At 40.3% G+C, this 14,865-nt stretch overlaps 1 protein-coding gene across 1 annotated transcript; it reads left to right on the forward strand.

Annotated features, from left to right (window-relative positions):
• Positions 1-1,404: 1,404 nt before the first annotated feature.
• Positions 1,405-14,075, forward strand: HSP90B1 (heat shock protein 90 beta family member 1). Its single transcript, XM_081211305.1, has 18 exons — positions 1,405-1,619; positions 2,787-2,886; positions 3,982-4,123; positions 4,551-4,667; positions 5,053-5,384; positions 7,348-7,459; positions 8,057-8,170; positions 8,872-8,988; positions 9,269-9,406; positions 9,549-9,626; positions 9,717-9,782; positions 10,384-10,653; positions 10,855-11,100; positions 11,183-11,319; positions 11,973-12,051; positions 12,401-12,556; positions 13,200-13,298; positions 13,795-14,075. Exons 1-18 carry the CDS (start codon positions 1,571-1,573, stop codon positions 13,822-13,824), a joined length of 2,382 nt encoding a protein of 793 aa, XP_081067431.1. The 5' UTR covers positions 1,405-1,570; the 3' UTR covers positions 13,825-14,075.
• The last annotated feature ends 790 nt before the right edge of the window (positions 14,076-14,865 follow it).

A 14,865-nucleotide genomic window follows, 5' to 3' on the forward strand; every position in this document is an offset into this window, starting at 1 on the left:
CAAACTTCAGATCTCTCCTCCCATGGACACCAAGTCCAACAGTGTGGCGTCTGCACCTTTTCATTGCTTAGAAGTGTGGAGCGCACAACAGTTTTGCACTCTTGTGCACCAAGAAAATACTGATACAGTCAATCTTTGAATGGGGCTGTACTATTTCACAGTGCAGGTAGGGTCTCACAGGATAGGAATTGTTCTCCCTCATACCACACAAATAAAAACGAAATCCCTCCACATGGAAAACTAGATGGTTGGGAGAAAGCTTCTAACCTAGCCTTCTCCTCCTTGTAGAAGTTTTCTATCTGTAGGAGTATTTTTACATGGAATACATTAAGTTCAGCATTGTGTACACTAACTAGCAGTGACTCTCTCCAGGGCTTCAGGCAGAAGGCTATTCCCAGCGCTCCCTGTAGATGCCAGGGAGTGAATCAGAGACCCTCTGCATTCTCCTTTTGGTGAGGTTCCCTACCAGTACTGGTGATAACATTTATGAAACTTAGGGAAATCTTTACAGTGGTTTGTCCTAATGCGTGAATCAAGTTAAAGCTGTTTCAAATTAAAAGTCAGCAGTCCGCCTACTGAGGTGTCCCATGCCTTTAAGAACCTCAAAAAGTCAAGTCTGGTCAATGTATTTTCTTTAAAGGACTACAACTCCCACAGGGCAATGTAAGAGGGCGGTCCCAGCATGCAAAGCAGCAATGACGTAAGCATGAATAACACCAATCGTGGGCCTGCATCTACACAGCGACCCTATGGACCATTGCATGATGGGACCATCCTTGCAGACTTTATTTTAGACCTTTTTTTACAACAACTTTTTTCCTTTTTTACAACTAGCTCTAGAATACAGTTCTGAGAGGAAAACTGATGCTGAAGAACAGCCGTCCTGTTAATCATTCCCGATTATCTACTTTAATCACATCTGTTTGACGTGAGGCGTAGGAAAGCGGAAGTGAAAGTTGTCATAGTAACGTGTAGTTTTGTCCAACCTGCCCCGGAAGTACATGGTCGGGTCCCTAAAACGTGCATCTGTACATTTTTTAAAAGAAAAAAAGATACGTCAAATCTCATGATTAGTTGTCAGAGATACAGCCAGAGACAGAAAGCCGGCAAATAAACTTTTAAAAAACGTAATTTGAAAAACCAGACAGTAACTAAGGCCTGCTGCTCCCGCCCTTGACACCTATTGGCTCATCAGCATAGCAACAGCCAATCGCACCCAGCCACGCTCCGGCGCCGGGAACCCTCACCTGGAAGGCTCCGATTGGCAGGGGGCGAACTCCGCCCCTCCCCTCCAACTTTCCTACTGGCTGCGTGTTTGGCGTGGTGCGCTGCCATTGGCCAGGGCGAGGGACCTCTTCCCCCCCACCCCGCGGCGTTTGCTGGTGATAAGCCTGAGAGGAGGGAGGCGGGTTGACGTTGATTAGTCCAAGGGGCGCGAGTGGAAGGAAGCCTCTCAGCGAGGGGGAGGGCTTTTAATTCCTTTCCCTCGACGGTTCCCGGTCCCTTTCCTTGTGGGAGCGCGTGGGAAGCAGGTGTGCCGCCGTAGCCGCGCCAGGGTAGCACCGCTGCGATGAAGCCGCTTTGGGGTCTCGGCCTCCTCTGCGTTCTCCTCCTGACCGGTGAGCGACGGTGGGGGATGGAGGCGTTTCTGGAAGGTTCGGCGGGTGGGCGAGCGGGACCGTTGAGGGCGCGACCTCCCCTCAGCCGCCCTGTCCTTGGGCTTACTCTATTTACCTCAGGACATAAGTTTGTTTTGTGTTTGGGGGGGACGTGCTCGTTTCATACTCCCCCCCCCCCGTGAGGAGGAAGGTACTTAAATTGTGGGCGGCGGTTGAGAGAGAGAGTTCGTGTGTGTAACGGTCCTCCCTCAGGGAGGCTTAACTTTCTGAGGATGTCCAAGGCCCAAGGCCCGGCAGCCAGTCCCGAGTGGCGCTTTAACTTCTGAGGAAACGGGTGTGCGAAAAGTGTGTGGCATGTACTTGGCTGTTGGAAGATCCGTTGTCACAGAGCTTGTTAATTCAGTCTCTGTATATCAAAAAGGGATTTGGGGGGGGGGAGGGTTGAAAGAATTTTTAATGACGATTAGGGGGGAGGCGAAGTCCCCCCCCTTAAGTATTCATTACGAACACTTCGATATCTGCCCTAGCAGGAGACCTTTGTGGTGGGTTGTCATTCATCATTGTGGGTGAAGAATGAAGTAAAAGTGGTCCGCAGGAGGACTGTAATTCTAACTTAGTTTCCTAATAGACAGCGTTGGACTGGGGCATTGGATGGGGATAGCAGCCATGTTTGTCGCTTCCCAGCACGTTTGTCCTACTATGCTAACTAAGCAAGAAGGGCTGAGCAGAGAGATGACTTCACTGTTCTCTCTTGGGACCATTATTTGCTGCCTGCTTGCGCAGCAGCTTCTCTTTACCATCCGTCTGAAATTTGACAGAACTTTCTAGCTGGTCCGTGGTGATGCCCCTTTCAGTTGGCTCTATTGGCCAGTCACACTTAATGCTGGGAGGTGGCTTGAGATTGCTTCATCAGATTTGCTTTTTCATTCAAAATGGTTTTCACTTCCTATATACCCTGCTATGCATTTATTTGAGAGAGATTCCACATCAATGTTGCAACAAATATATGGAGCGGTGCAAGCCTGTATCATACAAGGAATGCAGGGCTTGGTGGGCCCCACTTCCTACTTGAACCTAAGATGTTTCCCTGTTTCTGGTGTACAGATCAGCAAGTTTCCTTTGAGCGACTGATTTGATACTAATGTGTTCAAATTATTCATTTTGCAGCCTCAGTCCAAGCTGATGAGGTAGATGTAGATGGCACAGTGGAAGATGACCTTGGTAAAAGCAGGGAAGGATCTCGAACCGATGATGAAGTTGTTCAGAGGTTGGTTTTAAAATTCATTCTTTCAACACTTTCCCCTCAGATTGCTTTAAATGAAACAAACCTTCCAATAGAGGTAGTTGGGATTGCGGTGCAAATTTAATACCTTGTTTAAAAATGATTGACTTCATGAGGTTGCACACTGACATACTTGTGGAATGTTTGCCAGCTTCTTAACTGGCAAATTGGAAAAATGCTACCTTATCAAACACGGTAACTTGCACAAAGTGTTCTAGGTCATAATCTAATTGTGAGTACTGGTGCTTTGTTAAATAAACTATTGTTAAAATGAAGTCTTAATCCAGTAGGCATATTTACTTTTCCAAAAGAGGACTAGTGTGCCTAAGACATTGAATGCTTATTTAACACTGACTCGCTTGCAGTGAAAACTGCCATTGCATAAAACAAGAAGCAACGGTTTCCATTGTGTAGGTATTTTGGGACTTTGCAACCTAGAGATGTCATGAACATGCAAAATCAGAAAACTACCTTGGAAAATAGACAGCAACGAAAATAGAAACTGATAATACATGAGTGGTGGGGGGGATAAACCTGTCAAGTGCTGTTTCTGTAGCATTTGGCATGTGTATGGCCACAGGAAGCATCATCATTTACAAGCTGCTTGGCTTTGTTGTGAGAAGAGGAGGAGTTTGGATTTGATATCCCACTTTATCACTACTACCCAAAGGAGTCTCAAAGTGGCTAACATTCTCCTTTTCCTTCCTCCCCCACAACAAACACTCTGTGAGGTGAGTGAGGCTGAGAGACTTCAAAGAAGTATGACTAGCCCAAGGTCACCCAGCAGCTGCATATAGAGGAGCCGAGACGCGAACCCGGTTCACCAGATTACGAGTCTACTGCTCTTAACCACTACACCACACTGGATCAATTGAGACCAATTGATCATGTCAGGAAACTTGGTGACATTTAATTATGTCCGTCTGCTTACACAGATTGACTGGGCCATCTGGTTTGCCTGTGTATTGGGAGGCATTCTAATTGCATCAAGGAACATACATTTATGTTTGCAGAAAAATCAGTTTACTGCTACTTGGAGAAAAAAAGTCTTAATGGATAACCTGGTATTTCTATCTACAGGGAAGAGGAATCTATTCAGTTAGATGGTTTAAATGCATCCCAAATAAAGCAAATTAGAGAGAAGTCAGAAAAGTTTGCATTCCAGGCTGAAGTAAACAGAATGATGAAGCTTATTATCAACTCTCTTTACAAAAATAAAGAGGTAAGCTATATATGTAATATAATAATATAATAATAATTTGTTATTTATACCCCGCCCATCTGGCTGGGCTTCCCCAGCCACTCTGGGCGGCTTCCAAAAGAATATTAAAATACTGTAATACATCAAACATTAAAAGCTTCCCGAAACAGGGCTGCCTTCAGATGTCTTCTAAAAGCCTGGTAGTTGTTGTTCTCTTTGACATCTGGTGGGAGGGTGTTCCACAGGGAAGGCGCCACTACCGAGAAGGCCCTCTGCCTGGTTCCCTGTAACTTGGCTTCTCGCAGTGAGGGAACTGCCAGAAGGCCCTCGGTGCTGGACCTCAGTGTCCGGGTAGAACGATGGGGGTGGAGACGCTCCTTCAGACAGAGTTTATATAAATTTTTGTATGTACATGTACCTGACTGTTTTTTTAAAAATTTCACTCCAGATCTTCTTGAGGGAATTGATTTCAAATGCATCTGATGCTCTAGACAAAATACGACTGCTTTCACTAACAGATGAAAAAGCTCTTCTTGGTAATGAAGAACTCACAATAAAAATCAAGGTAAGATGCCACTTTGATTCCTTCAGCAGTTTTGGAGGGTGTGTGTTACTATTAAAAATAATTTTAAGCTACTTTTTGAGAAGATATTTTAAAACGGGTGGGAAACCTGCAGTCCTCCAGATACTGTTGGATTCCCACTCCCACCAGCATGACCTGTGGTCAAGGATGGTGGGAGCTGTAGTCCAGCAACACCTGGTGGGGTATGAATCCATAAATTAGGAAGTGACATCATTCTGTTTTCTTACTGCATATAAAGGAAAAGACTGGCTGTAGGAAATATAATGTCCTGCTATGTAATCAGTTATAAAGTCATGTACCTTGATGACCATTCAAACAATGATATGTTAAACTGATAAATCACTGACTGGGTTGGTTTGTTTTACAGTGTGATAAAGAGAAGAATATGCTTCATGTTACGGACACTGGCATTGGCATGACTAAAGAAGAACTAATAAAAAACCTGGGTACCATTGCCAAGTCTGGTACAAGTGAATTTCTAAGTAAGATAACTGAGATGCAGGAAGAGAACCAGTCAACTTCTGAGTTGATTGGTCAGTTTGGTGTTGGCTTCTATTCAGCTTTCCTTGTGGCAGACAGGGTTATTGTCACATCAAAGCACAACAACGACACTCAACACATCTGGGAATCTGACTCAAATGAATTCTCTGTAATTGATGATCCTCGAGGAAACAGCTTAGGACGAGGGACTACTATAACGTAAGTGTTGCAAGTACTTTCACTCATGGGTGGAAGAAAGTATAGATGTTTGACTTCCGTTGCACCAGATTCTAAAAAATAAGGCTGAAGGCACAATTCTCCCTATCCAGGGATTCTCGACTTCAGGCTACCTAGGATTAGGATTGATGTCCCTTCACTGGGATGATCTCTAGTGGGATTGGTTTCTATAGGTCATTGGTGGTGTAGCTGTTATGTGTTGGGAAAAGCAAGAACTTCAGATGTCTACTTTTTGATCTTTTTGCTAACAAGTTGCAGAACTCTGTACTGTACTCTGTAGTGTTTCCCAAGTATAATATGCTGTAGCATCTGCAGCATAAACTCCTAATTATACTTTGCTGCTAGAGAACAGAAAAGCATTTAGTTATTGGTCTATTGAAATAATGTGCAGTGCTTAAATTTATTTTGGAATGTAAATTTATTTGAAGAATAGCTTGGTTAATATTAATTTGATGGATTAATGCTGATAGCCAGCATGTAAAAATCTTATGATCTGTTATTTATTACTTTAGGTATTTCTTTGTACAGTGAAAATAATGCAAACTTTAGTTGTAAAATAATGGTTTAGTTACTGGATTTTGCATCCTTTAGGATATATTTGAAGTTGCAGTGCAAAATTTGATTTTAATCAATTATGTGTTCATCCTATGTGACAGTGGGTAACAGTTGGCTTTGGGGCTAGATGCCTAGCATCTGTAATCAATGTTGCATATAAAGCTAAAACTTTTGGGATAAGGTACAGACATAATCTTTTTTCTAACTGTCTTTATCATTAAAATCATTGAGATTGAAGTCATTAGAATTGCCTAGAAAGTAACTTTGTAGCTGATCGCATTTTATCAGATGTAGAGTCATATTAAAACGGAGTCTGTATACAAAGCTGCAAGTTTTTCTGCTTAGAATTCTTGTTGGTTGCATGGTACCAAAAATAGGTCCATCTAAAACTTAATTTTAACAGTGTGGCTTCATACTTGTTGGTTAGCATCTCTAAAAGCCTTGGTTAGCATCTCTAAAAGGTAAAAGTAGTCCAAACTTAATTTAATAATGGCCCATGTGGATTGGAGAGATTGAGATAAATGACAAAAACCTCTTTTTGCACAAGTTCCTGCAAGGGCTGTGTAAGATCTAATCTGTTCCTTATGCAGCTTGGTGTATTTCTTGAATCTCCCAACAAAAAAGCCACAGTTGCAACTTGTGATAGAAGAGAGAAAAAGGGCCTTATTGTGATGAAAATATTGGTGCCAAAACCTGCTTGGTGATCTAAGGACATTCTATCCTCCCTCAAGAGGTGGCCAACTTTTTGCCTCTTTCACAGGGAAAGGAAGAATTTCTAATTTTTTATTGAGAGCAAAGATTTGCCATTTATCTTCAAAGTTCACAGCTATCTCACAACTGTAACATTTAATGTACACACATATAACTGCCATGTCCTGAAATTTCCCTTCGCTCTCTTCCCTGCCCATGGCAAATGGCTGAAAATCAGATTCTGCCAACTTATCAGAACAGCCTTACAAAAGATAAGTGATCAGATTTTAAAGTTGCTGAACTTCTCTAGCAATGGAACCCCTAGAAGCCTATTACTCCTAGAACATGCTCATTAGGAAAAGCAAATGTAATTGTTATATCTAGTGCAAATTAGCATTCGAGAGATTGCTAATACTCAAATCAGGCAAAATTGTTTTTGAAAAGAGAAATGTATAGGAATTGAACTACCAAGGCTGTATTTATTTGGAGTATCCAGACAGAGCTGCCAACATGCTGGTAGCACGTACCAGTTGTATCATGCATAGTAAAAGAGCTGGTCTGGTAATATTTTTATTGGTGTTCCAGTTCAGATAACTTGGTTTAGAAGCTTGTAGGTAAAATAGTTCAGTTTTTAAATGAAAAGCTAATTGATGTTGCTTTGAACTAAATGTGACAATGCATTTTCCCTTCTATTTCTCAGTCTTGTTCTGAAGGAAGAAGCTTCAGACTATCTTGAGCTGGATACAGTTAAAAACTTGGTCAGGAAATATTCACAGTTCATAAACTTCCCTATATATGTGTGGAGTAGCAAGGTAAACTTTTTAAAATATTGCTGACTTGTGTAAAATACTAAGAACATAAGTTATGTAAAAGTTTAAAGATTGTGGAGACAAAGCTTTAAGTGTTGCTATTATCTATGATAAACCAGTTTAACGTGAACAATAGATCCCAACTGATCAAATGAGACTACCAAGCAAGATAGTTTCTCTGTCTACATTGTAATTGAGGTTGAAATGTGCTCCCAGTAGCCATAGGGCTTATTATTGGATCAGTTCACACCGTAGTATCTGCAAGGCACTTTTTAACCATAAGCTGTTAAGGATGCCTCTGATTTCCTGAAGACTCAAAAAGCTGAAGCACCATTAACTTTCAATATTGTGGCTGCTAGACAATTGGAAACTTAAGACTTAGTCATAATACACTTAAGAATTACATGTTGTAGTGAATAGTATGGTTCAGCATGTGGTTCTTCTGTTGGATATGTGTAGGATACTTACAGCCATACTTGCTAAAGTTCAATTCTCACTTTTCAGTGCTCATGATGGACTTTACACCCTTAGCAAATATTCCCCTATTTAATTAAACATTTCTCTCCAAATATATGAATGCAATATTAACTATTTCTGCAGACTGAAACTGTAGAAGAACCTCTTGAGGAAGAAGAAATGAAGGAGAAAGAGGAGACAGATGAAGAAGCTGCAGTGGAGGAAGAAGAGGAAGACAAAAAGCCAAAAACTAAGATGGTAATAGTTCTTCACGTTATACATGCCTTTAATGTTAAAACAGCTGCCAACTTGAATTGGCTGAGTTAGTAAGGTTATCCAAACAAGATGTACATAGGTTTAGGGTTGCATATCTCCAGATGAAAAATCTATTTCAGAACATTTGAAATAAAATCAGATACCTATTGGTTTTTAACGCTCAAAGTGCTTCCCCTTTAACCAAAATGTCACTAGCCTCCCACTAGAGGGATATACACAAAGGTTTGAAGAAGCACCTTTTTATTTTTTGGAAGAACAAGAGTTGCATGGGTGGTGACCCCAAAACAGTCACATGAAGCCTGGGCATCCTCGGTATTTAGAGAATGTTGGGGATAGAGTAAAATCCTCAACAGTAGCATTCTACTCTGCAGCATTTTGTTTCAGATCCCGCATATTTTTCTGATTATTTGGCCCAATAGTACAAATAGCATAGACAGAGGCAAGTACATCTATAGGTAGAGTGATACTGATTGTTGTCAACAGTCTCAACACTTTGTCCTGTTTTTTTCTTTGTCATTTCCAAATTCATAAATTACTGACATGACAGGAAAAGCATTATTATGTTTGTGTGATGCATTTTTAGTTAAGTACCATGCCAGCTAGAGTGTATACAGCTGCCACCATTTAACTTACATGACATGTAAAAACTTGAGTTCTGCAAATAATGCTAAAATACTTTACAGGTTGAAAAAACTGTATGGGATTGGGAGCTTATGAATGACATCAAGCCCATTTGGCAGAGACCATCTAAAGAAGTTGAAGAAGATGAATACAAGGCTTTCTACAAATCATTTTCTAAGGTGTGCTTGCTTTAGCATATTGGGATAAAAAAATTGAACTGCAGTGTTAAATGTCAAAACTTGCTTTGATGGGATTGGGGGCATGAGTAAACGTGATTGGATGAAATTGGTAAGCTGATTTTCAAGGCACGTGTCTAGAGCTTAGTAAGATAACCATGAAACTACTTATAATAGTTGCCATGCTGTGGTCTCAACTTGCTGCCTGTATGAAGTACACTTAAAAAAAACTAGATCCTGACTTGAATCAAGAAAGCACCAACTCTGTGTAACTTTCTTGCAGGAGACTGATGAACCCATGGCTTACATTCACTTTACTGCTGAGGGAGAGGTGACATTCAAGTCCATTTTGTTTGTTCCGACGACTGCTCCACGTGGCTTATTTGATGAATATGGATCCAAAAAGAGTGATTTTATAAAGGTAAAAGTGTTGTAAATTTCTTCCTAGAATCATAAAATTGTAGAGTTGGAATGCAGGAATCTCAAGATGCAGTCCCCTATCCAATTTGAAACTATATTGGACAGTTTCAGAAACAGTCATTAATAACTTTGTTGTCTTACAGCTGTATGTCCGGAGAGTTTTCATCACAGATGACTTCCATGACATGATGCCCAAGTACCTTAACTTCGTCAAGGGTGTTGTAAGTATCTTCAGGAATAACGTCCAGTGATAACTTTCAACTCCAATTTTACTGCTAAGCCTCTCTATAAAATGTTCTTTTTAAATGCAGGTAGATTCAGATGATCTTCCTCTAAATGTATCTCGTGAGACTCTCCAGCAACACAAACTGCTAAAGGTACGTCATTTACAGCAAGAACCTTCAGGGGATGTCTTTATGTAGCTTAAGAGCATGAGTTGTAGAACTTAAAAATATCTAAACCATGGGTAGGCAAACTAAGGCCTGGGGGCTGGATCCAGCCCAATTGCCTTCTAAATCTGGCCCATGGACGGTCTGGGAATCAGCATGTTTTTACATGAGTAGAATGTGTCCTTTTATTTAAAATGCATCTCTGGGTTATTTGTGGGGCATAGGAATTCGTTCAATCCCCCCCCCCCCAAGAAATATATAGTCCGGCCCCCCACAAGGTCTGAGGGACAGTGGACCGGCCCCCTGCTGAAAAAGTTTGTTGACCCCTGATATAAACAATTGGTTTGACTCTGAAGATCTCCATTTTGTCTAGAGGCAGAGCTGGGGTTTTCTCCTTTATTGAAGGGTTAAGCCATAATCAACAGGAAGATGGGTCTGTATTAGCAAAAAACAGGAGGGTTGGTTTTAATATGAATATTTAATAAGAATGCATCATAATGCATCTTGACCTAACAACTTGCAGAGTTTCAAAACTCCTGATGTTCTTGAAAGCTGTCATATGCAAGTGTCCTTTTTCAATCATTTTTAGGTTATCAGGAAGAAACTTGTCCGCAAAACACTTGATATGATTAAAAAGATTGCTGAAGAAAAATACAATGAAACATTCTGGAAAGAATTTGGAACAAACATCAAACTTGGAGTTATTGAGGATCATTCAAATCGCACTCGTCTAGCAAAATTGCTTCGCTTCCAAACTTCTCACCATGAGTCCGAATTGACTAGTCTAGACCAATATGTAGAAAGAATGAAGGAGAAACAGGATAAAATCTATTTCATGGCTGGATCAAGCAGAAAGGAGGTCAGTCATTTTTCATCATTGAATCCTACTGTGATTGTAACTTCCATTGCAGAAAGATGTTGCTTTATCTCTAGAAAAGTAAGACTAATGCCTTATTCAGGCTGGATAAATGTATGCTAGTAGTGAAAGAATACCTCATTCAGCATTTGGATCTTGCAGTACTGTGTGCTTATACTAGTATTTTGTACACCTGCTTCGTAGGCTGAATCTTCACCATTTGTAGAACGACTTTTGAAAAAAGGCTATGAAGTAATTTATCTGACTGAGCCAGTAGATGAATATTGCATTCAGGCTCTCCCAGAGTTTGATAACAAAAGGTTCCAGAATGTAGCTAAAGAAGGAGTAAAGTTTGAGGAGAGTGAAAAATCGAAGGAAGCCCGTGAAGCTTTAGAAAAAGAATATGAACCCCTTCTAAACTGGATGAAAGATAAAGCTCTGAAGGATAAGGTATGTACATACTAAGGAAACTCATACTCTTCTACTGATGCATTTCTGTGCTACGTTTGAACTCACAACATTTCTTTTTCAGATTGAAAAAGCAGTGTTGTCTCAGCGATTAACTCAGTCTCCGTGTGCTCTTGTGGCTAGTCAGTATGGATGGTCTGGCAATATGGAAAGAATTATGAAGGCTCAGGCTTACCAGACAGGCAAAGACATTTCTACAAAGTAAGTATTTAGAATTTTTCCCGTGCTTTCTACTTAAAGAATTTATAAGTCAAACATAACATCTGCCAGTAGTCTTCTGGATAAAGCACTCGCATCTAGAACTTAGAGGCTATATTACCTGGCTGATCATAAAGCTGTCTTGCTGTTACCCCAGCTTCAAGGTCTCATAGGCCTTGTAATGTAGAACTCAAGTCACTTACTTGCTAGCTGAGAGGGAGATTTTAGCAGTGCAACTGGAAACTATCCCATAAGCAATGTAAATGCAAATAGTTCAGCATCTCAAAAATGCCTTTTGGAACATTTCATATTAAACATTTTGCAGTTTGATATAGAGGTTCTGAAGTGAATTTTCTATGCAAGTTTGGTATGCATGCCACAACGTTGTGGCAGGTTCTTACACTTTGGCTGCAATCCTAGGCACAGTCATCTGAGTGAAACCATTGAAGGTGGGACTTGCTTCTGAATAAATATACAGACAATTGCACTGCACAACACTTAGTCTTCCTACAAATTGCAATGTTGTCTTTGCCTAAGATTAAATTAACAACTCAAGGCCGCCTCTTTAAGTATCTTTACTGGTTAGGAAGTTTCTTTTTGAAAGTCTCATACAAAAGTACTATATTTAGTTAACCTTAAATATCCTTTCTTTATAGTTACTATGCAAGCCAAAAGAAGACATTTGAAATAAACCCTAGACATCCCCTCATAAAAGACATGCTCAGACGTATTCAGGTAAGAAAGTTCCAGGACCCTAGGCATCTGTATTGTCGGCAGTGGCGTAGCGTGGGGGGTGCAGGGGGGGCCGGCCGCAACATCTGGGGGTTAGGGTTAGGGGCGCAAATCCATGGGTTAGGGGACGCAAATCCACGGGTTAGGGGGCGCAAATTACTTGCCTTGCCCCGGGTGCTGACAACCCACGCTACGCCACTGATTGTCGGGTCCTGCTGGAGCTACTTGAATTCTACCTTTTGTTACCTTCCTGTAACAAAATACCAAATGCTGGGTAACTCATGCTGCAGCCTATTTGGCTACATGTATGACAGCTCATTTTGTTGTGCTAATTTTTTTGCTTCTTTCTCAGGAAAATGAAGAAGATCAAACAGTTGCTGATCTTGCTGTGGTTTTATTTGAGACTGCTACCCTAAGATCAGGGTATCTGCTCCCCGATACAAAGGAATATGGAGAAAGGGTAGAAAGAATGCTTCGTCTGAGCCTGAACATTGACCCAGAAGAAAAGGTTGGTTAAAACATCAAGGCAATTGGCATAAGCTTTCAGTTCAGTTTAATTGGCTCTTCATTCAAGAAGCACAGTGGTATTCAGTACAGAACTGGAACATACTAATCTAGTCAAATGCTAACAGAACTGTAACCAGGTATTACTTAAAAACAAGGCTGAAAAATGTCCTATTAGCTAGCTATTAGGCCACTTACATAATTATAGAAATGTAAGAATTAGGAAAACAGTTGTCTGAGCAGAAAAGGAACATAATTGAAATTAAGACTCATCTGTTGTACATCACATGAGGTGCCTCTGTGCTATGGTTCCTTCATCTTATACCTACTTTGGTGTAAATTTAACTAGAGAGAATACACTTTTGGGGGGAGGGAATGCTAGGAACCGAATTGGAGCTTGTGCCAATGAGCCAGAGGTTCCCTATGCCAAATATCCAGTTTAACACAAACTTAAATTTTATACTACTTCCCCAAAATGAAATCCCATGCACAGTAATGTACCATGACTGCAAATGGAAGTCTTGGGTGCTAATCCTGCATTGTCCACAGTGCCTCAACAAGAAAAAATCACACTTGGTATTGATTGAAAGTATTTTGGAGGATGGTTGGTTGGTTTTTTGTTCACTAAATAAAATGATTTCTGAAAGGTGGAAGAAGAGCCAGAAGAACCAGAAGATGCTACTGAAGAGGTAGAACCGGAAGAGGAAATAGAAGCTGATGAAGATGCTGAAGACAGTGAATCAAAGGTTAGTGCTATTGTGTGCGATGGTGCAAAACTTTACATAATTGAAAATGGAATTCTAATACGTGTTTTTCAAAAGGACATCATATTCCCTTTATCCAAATAATACAATCTTGTGTTTCTGGTTGATTAGAGCAGGCCTAACATAGAGGCAAACTGTTTGGACTCATTTAAAGTTGCTAATAATTGGAGTACTGTTTTTGCTCTGGCACAGTGTGGTGTCTTAGATGTTATTGAATTCTACTTCCTATCAGTTCCAGCCAGTATGGCCAGTGGTCAGGAATGATGGAAATTGGGAATCAATCAGTATCTGGAGTGCACCACATTGGCTATTCCTGCTCTAAAGTTGAGTAATGTAAACCTTGTAAATAGGAATAAAAAATGGTATACTGCATAATAGCAGGCCTAGAAATAATGTTGAAACACTTGTCTATTCTTTTATAGGCAAGTGTTTGTGCCTTGAAACATTTGACTTAGCCTTTTCTTTGTCTCTCTTCCAGGAGCCCACAGATGTAAAGGATGAATTGTAAAATGCACTCTCACAAATAGTATCCTGTGTCTGGGATGAAGCAGGAATGTGAACTAAATTTGTTTTGTTTTGGTTTGGTTTTTTTTCAATGTAAAATGTTGGGGGGAGGCTTAGGGTTATGGGCAAGAGAGAATTTTTTAAGTTGCATTTTTTAAACATTCCTCACAATGTAAATTTGTACTATTTAACTGACTACTTGGTGTAAAATCTTGTCATGTGTACAAAATTAAAATGTTAACACCATTTGCTGTATGGGGCAGCGGAGGTGCTTATTTACTTACCTTGAAATTAAGCAAAGTTAGTCTGTTAGTACAACAACCTTATTGAAAGAGAAACAATGGAAGAAAAGTGGGAAAGGAAAACCTGTTAACTAGTTTACAGGAGATGCTTAATAATCAGAACTGATAAAGGTATGGAGCACCATCTGTGATTTAGAAAGTGTACACTGTTCAGAAGCCAGAACATATTTACTTAAAAATATAGGGGATTGGAAATAGGAATCGATACTATTTTGTAAATTCTGCTATTGCAACAGAAGTTATTCACAGCTATAATAGGCAGGTTCTAAATTACTTGTACTTCCTCAAGTAGAATGCCCAATTAATTTTCAGGTTCTGTATGTTTTTAAAAGAGGTTAAATTAAATTACTTCCCTGTTTTTTGTATGAAAATAGTGGACCTCATTTATTAACAAGACCTGACTAGTTGCTGTTTCAGAACAACAACAAAAAACCTGAACACTCATTTCTTGCGTAATTAAGATGTCTGTGAGTGATATGCAACAATGGGAACTTCACAGATGGAAAACTGTGGTGCTGGAAGATGTAGCAAGGTGGAACTATAGCCTACACGAGGCATTGTACCGAGGAGCTAGGCGGCAAAAAAAATGAAAACTAGAGCAGAGACATATGTGGTCACATGACAAGTTGAGCTTTGTATCAGTGGTCAATTCTGAACTCGTCCACAGGGTCTTATATATAGAATGTATGTCAATCTATAAGGTGGTAAATCCTGAACAGCAGCGATACATTCCACTGCAGGAA

Source organism: Podarcis bocagei (assembly GCF_964188305.1).
Source record: "Podarcis bocagei genome assembly, chromosome: 10".
NCBI classification, from domain to species: Eukaryota; Metazoa; Chordata; class Lepidosauria; order Squamata; family Lacertidae; genus Podarcis; species Podarcis bocagei.

Bases quoted from the DNA above. Each gene is read 5' to 3' on its own strand.
- HSP90B1 (XM_081211305.1), top strand. From the start codon at position 1,571: ATGAAGCCGCTTTGGGGTCTCGGCCTCCTCTGCGTTCTCCTCCTGACC. The intron at 4,124-4,550 runs GTAAGCTATATA...ATTTCACTCCAG, and splicing joins CTCTTTACAAAAATAAAGAG to ATCTTCTTGAGGGAATTGAT. The intron at 5,385-7,347 runs GTAAGTGTTGCA...TCTATTTCTCAG, and splicing joins GGACGAGGGACTACTATAAC to TCTTGTTCTGAAGGAAGAAG.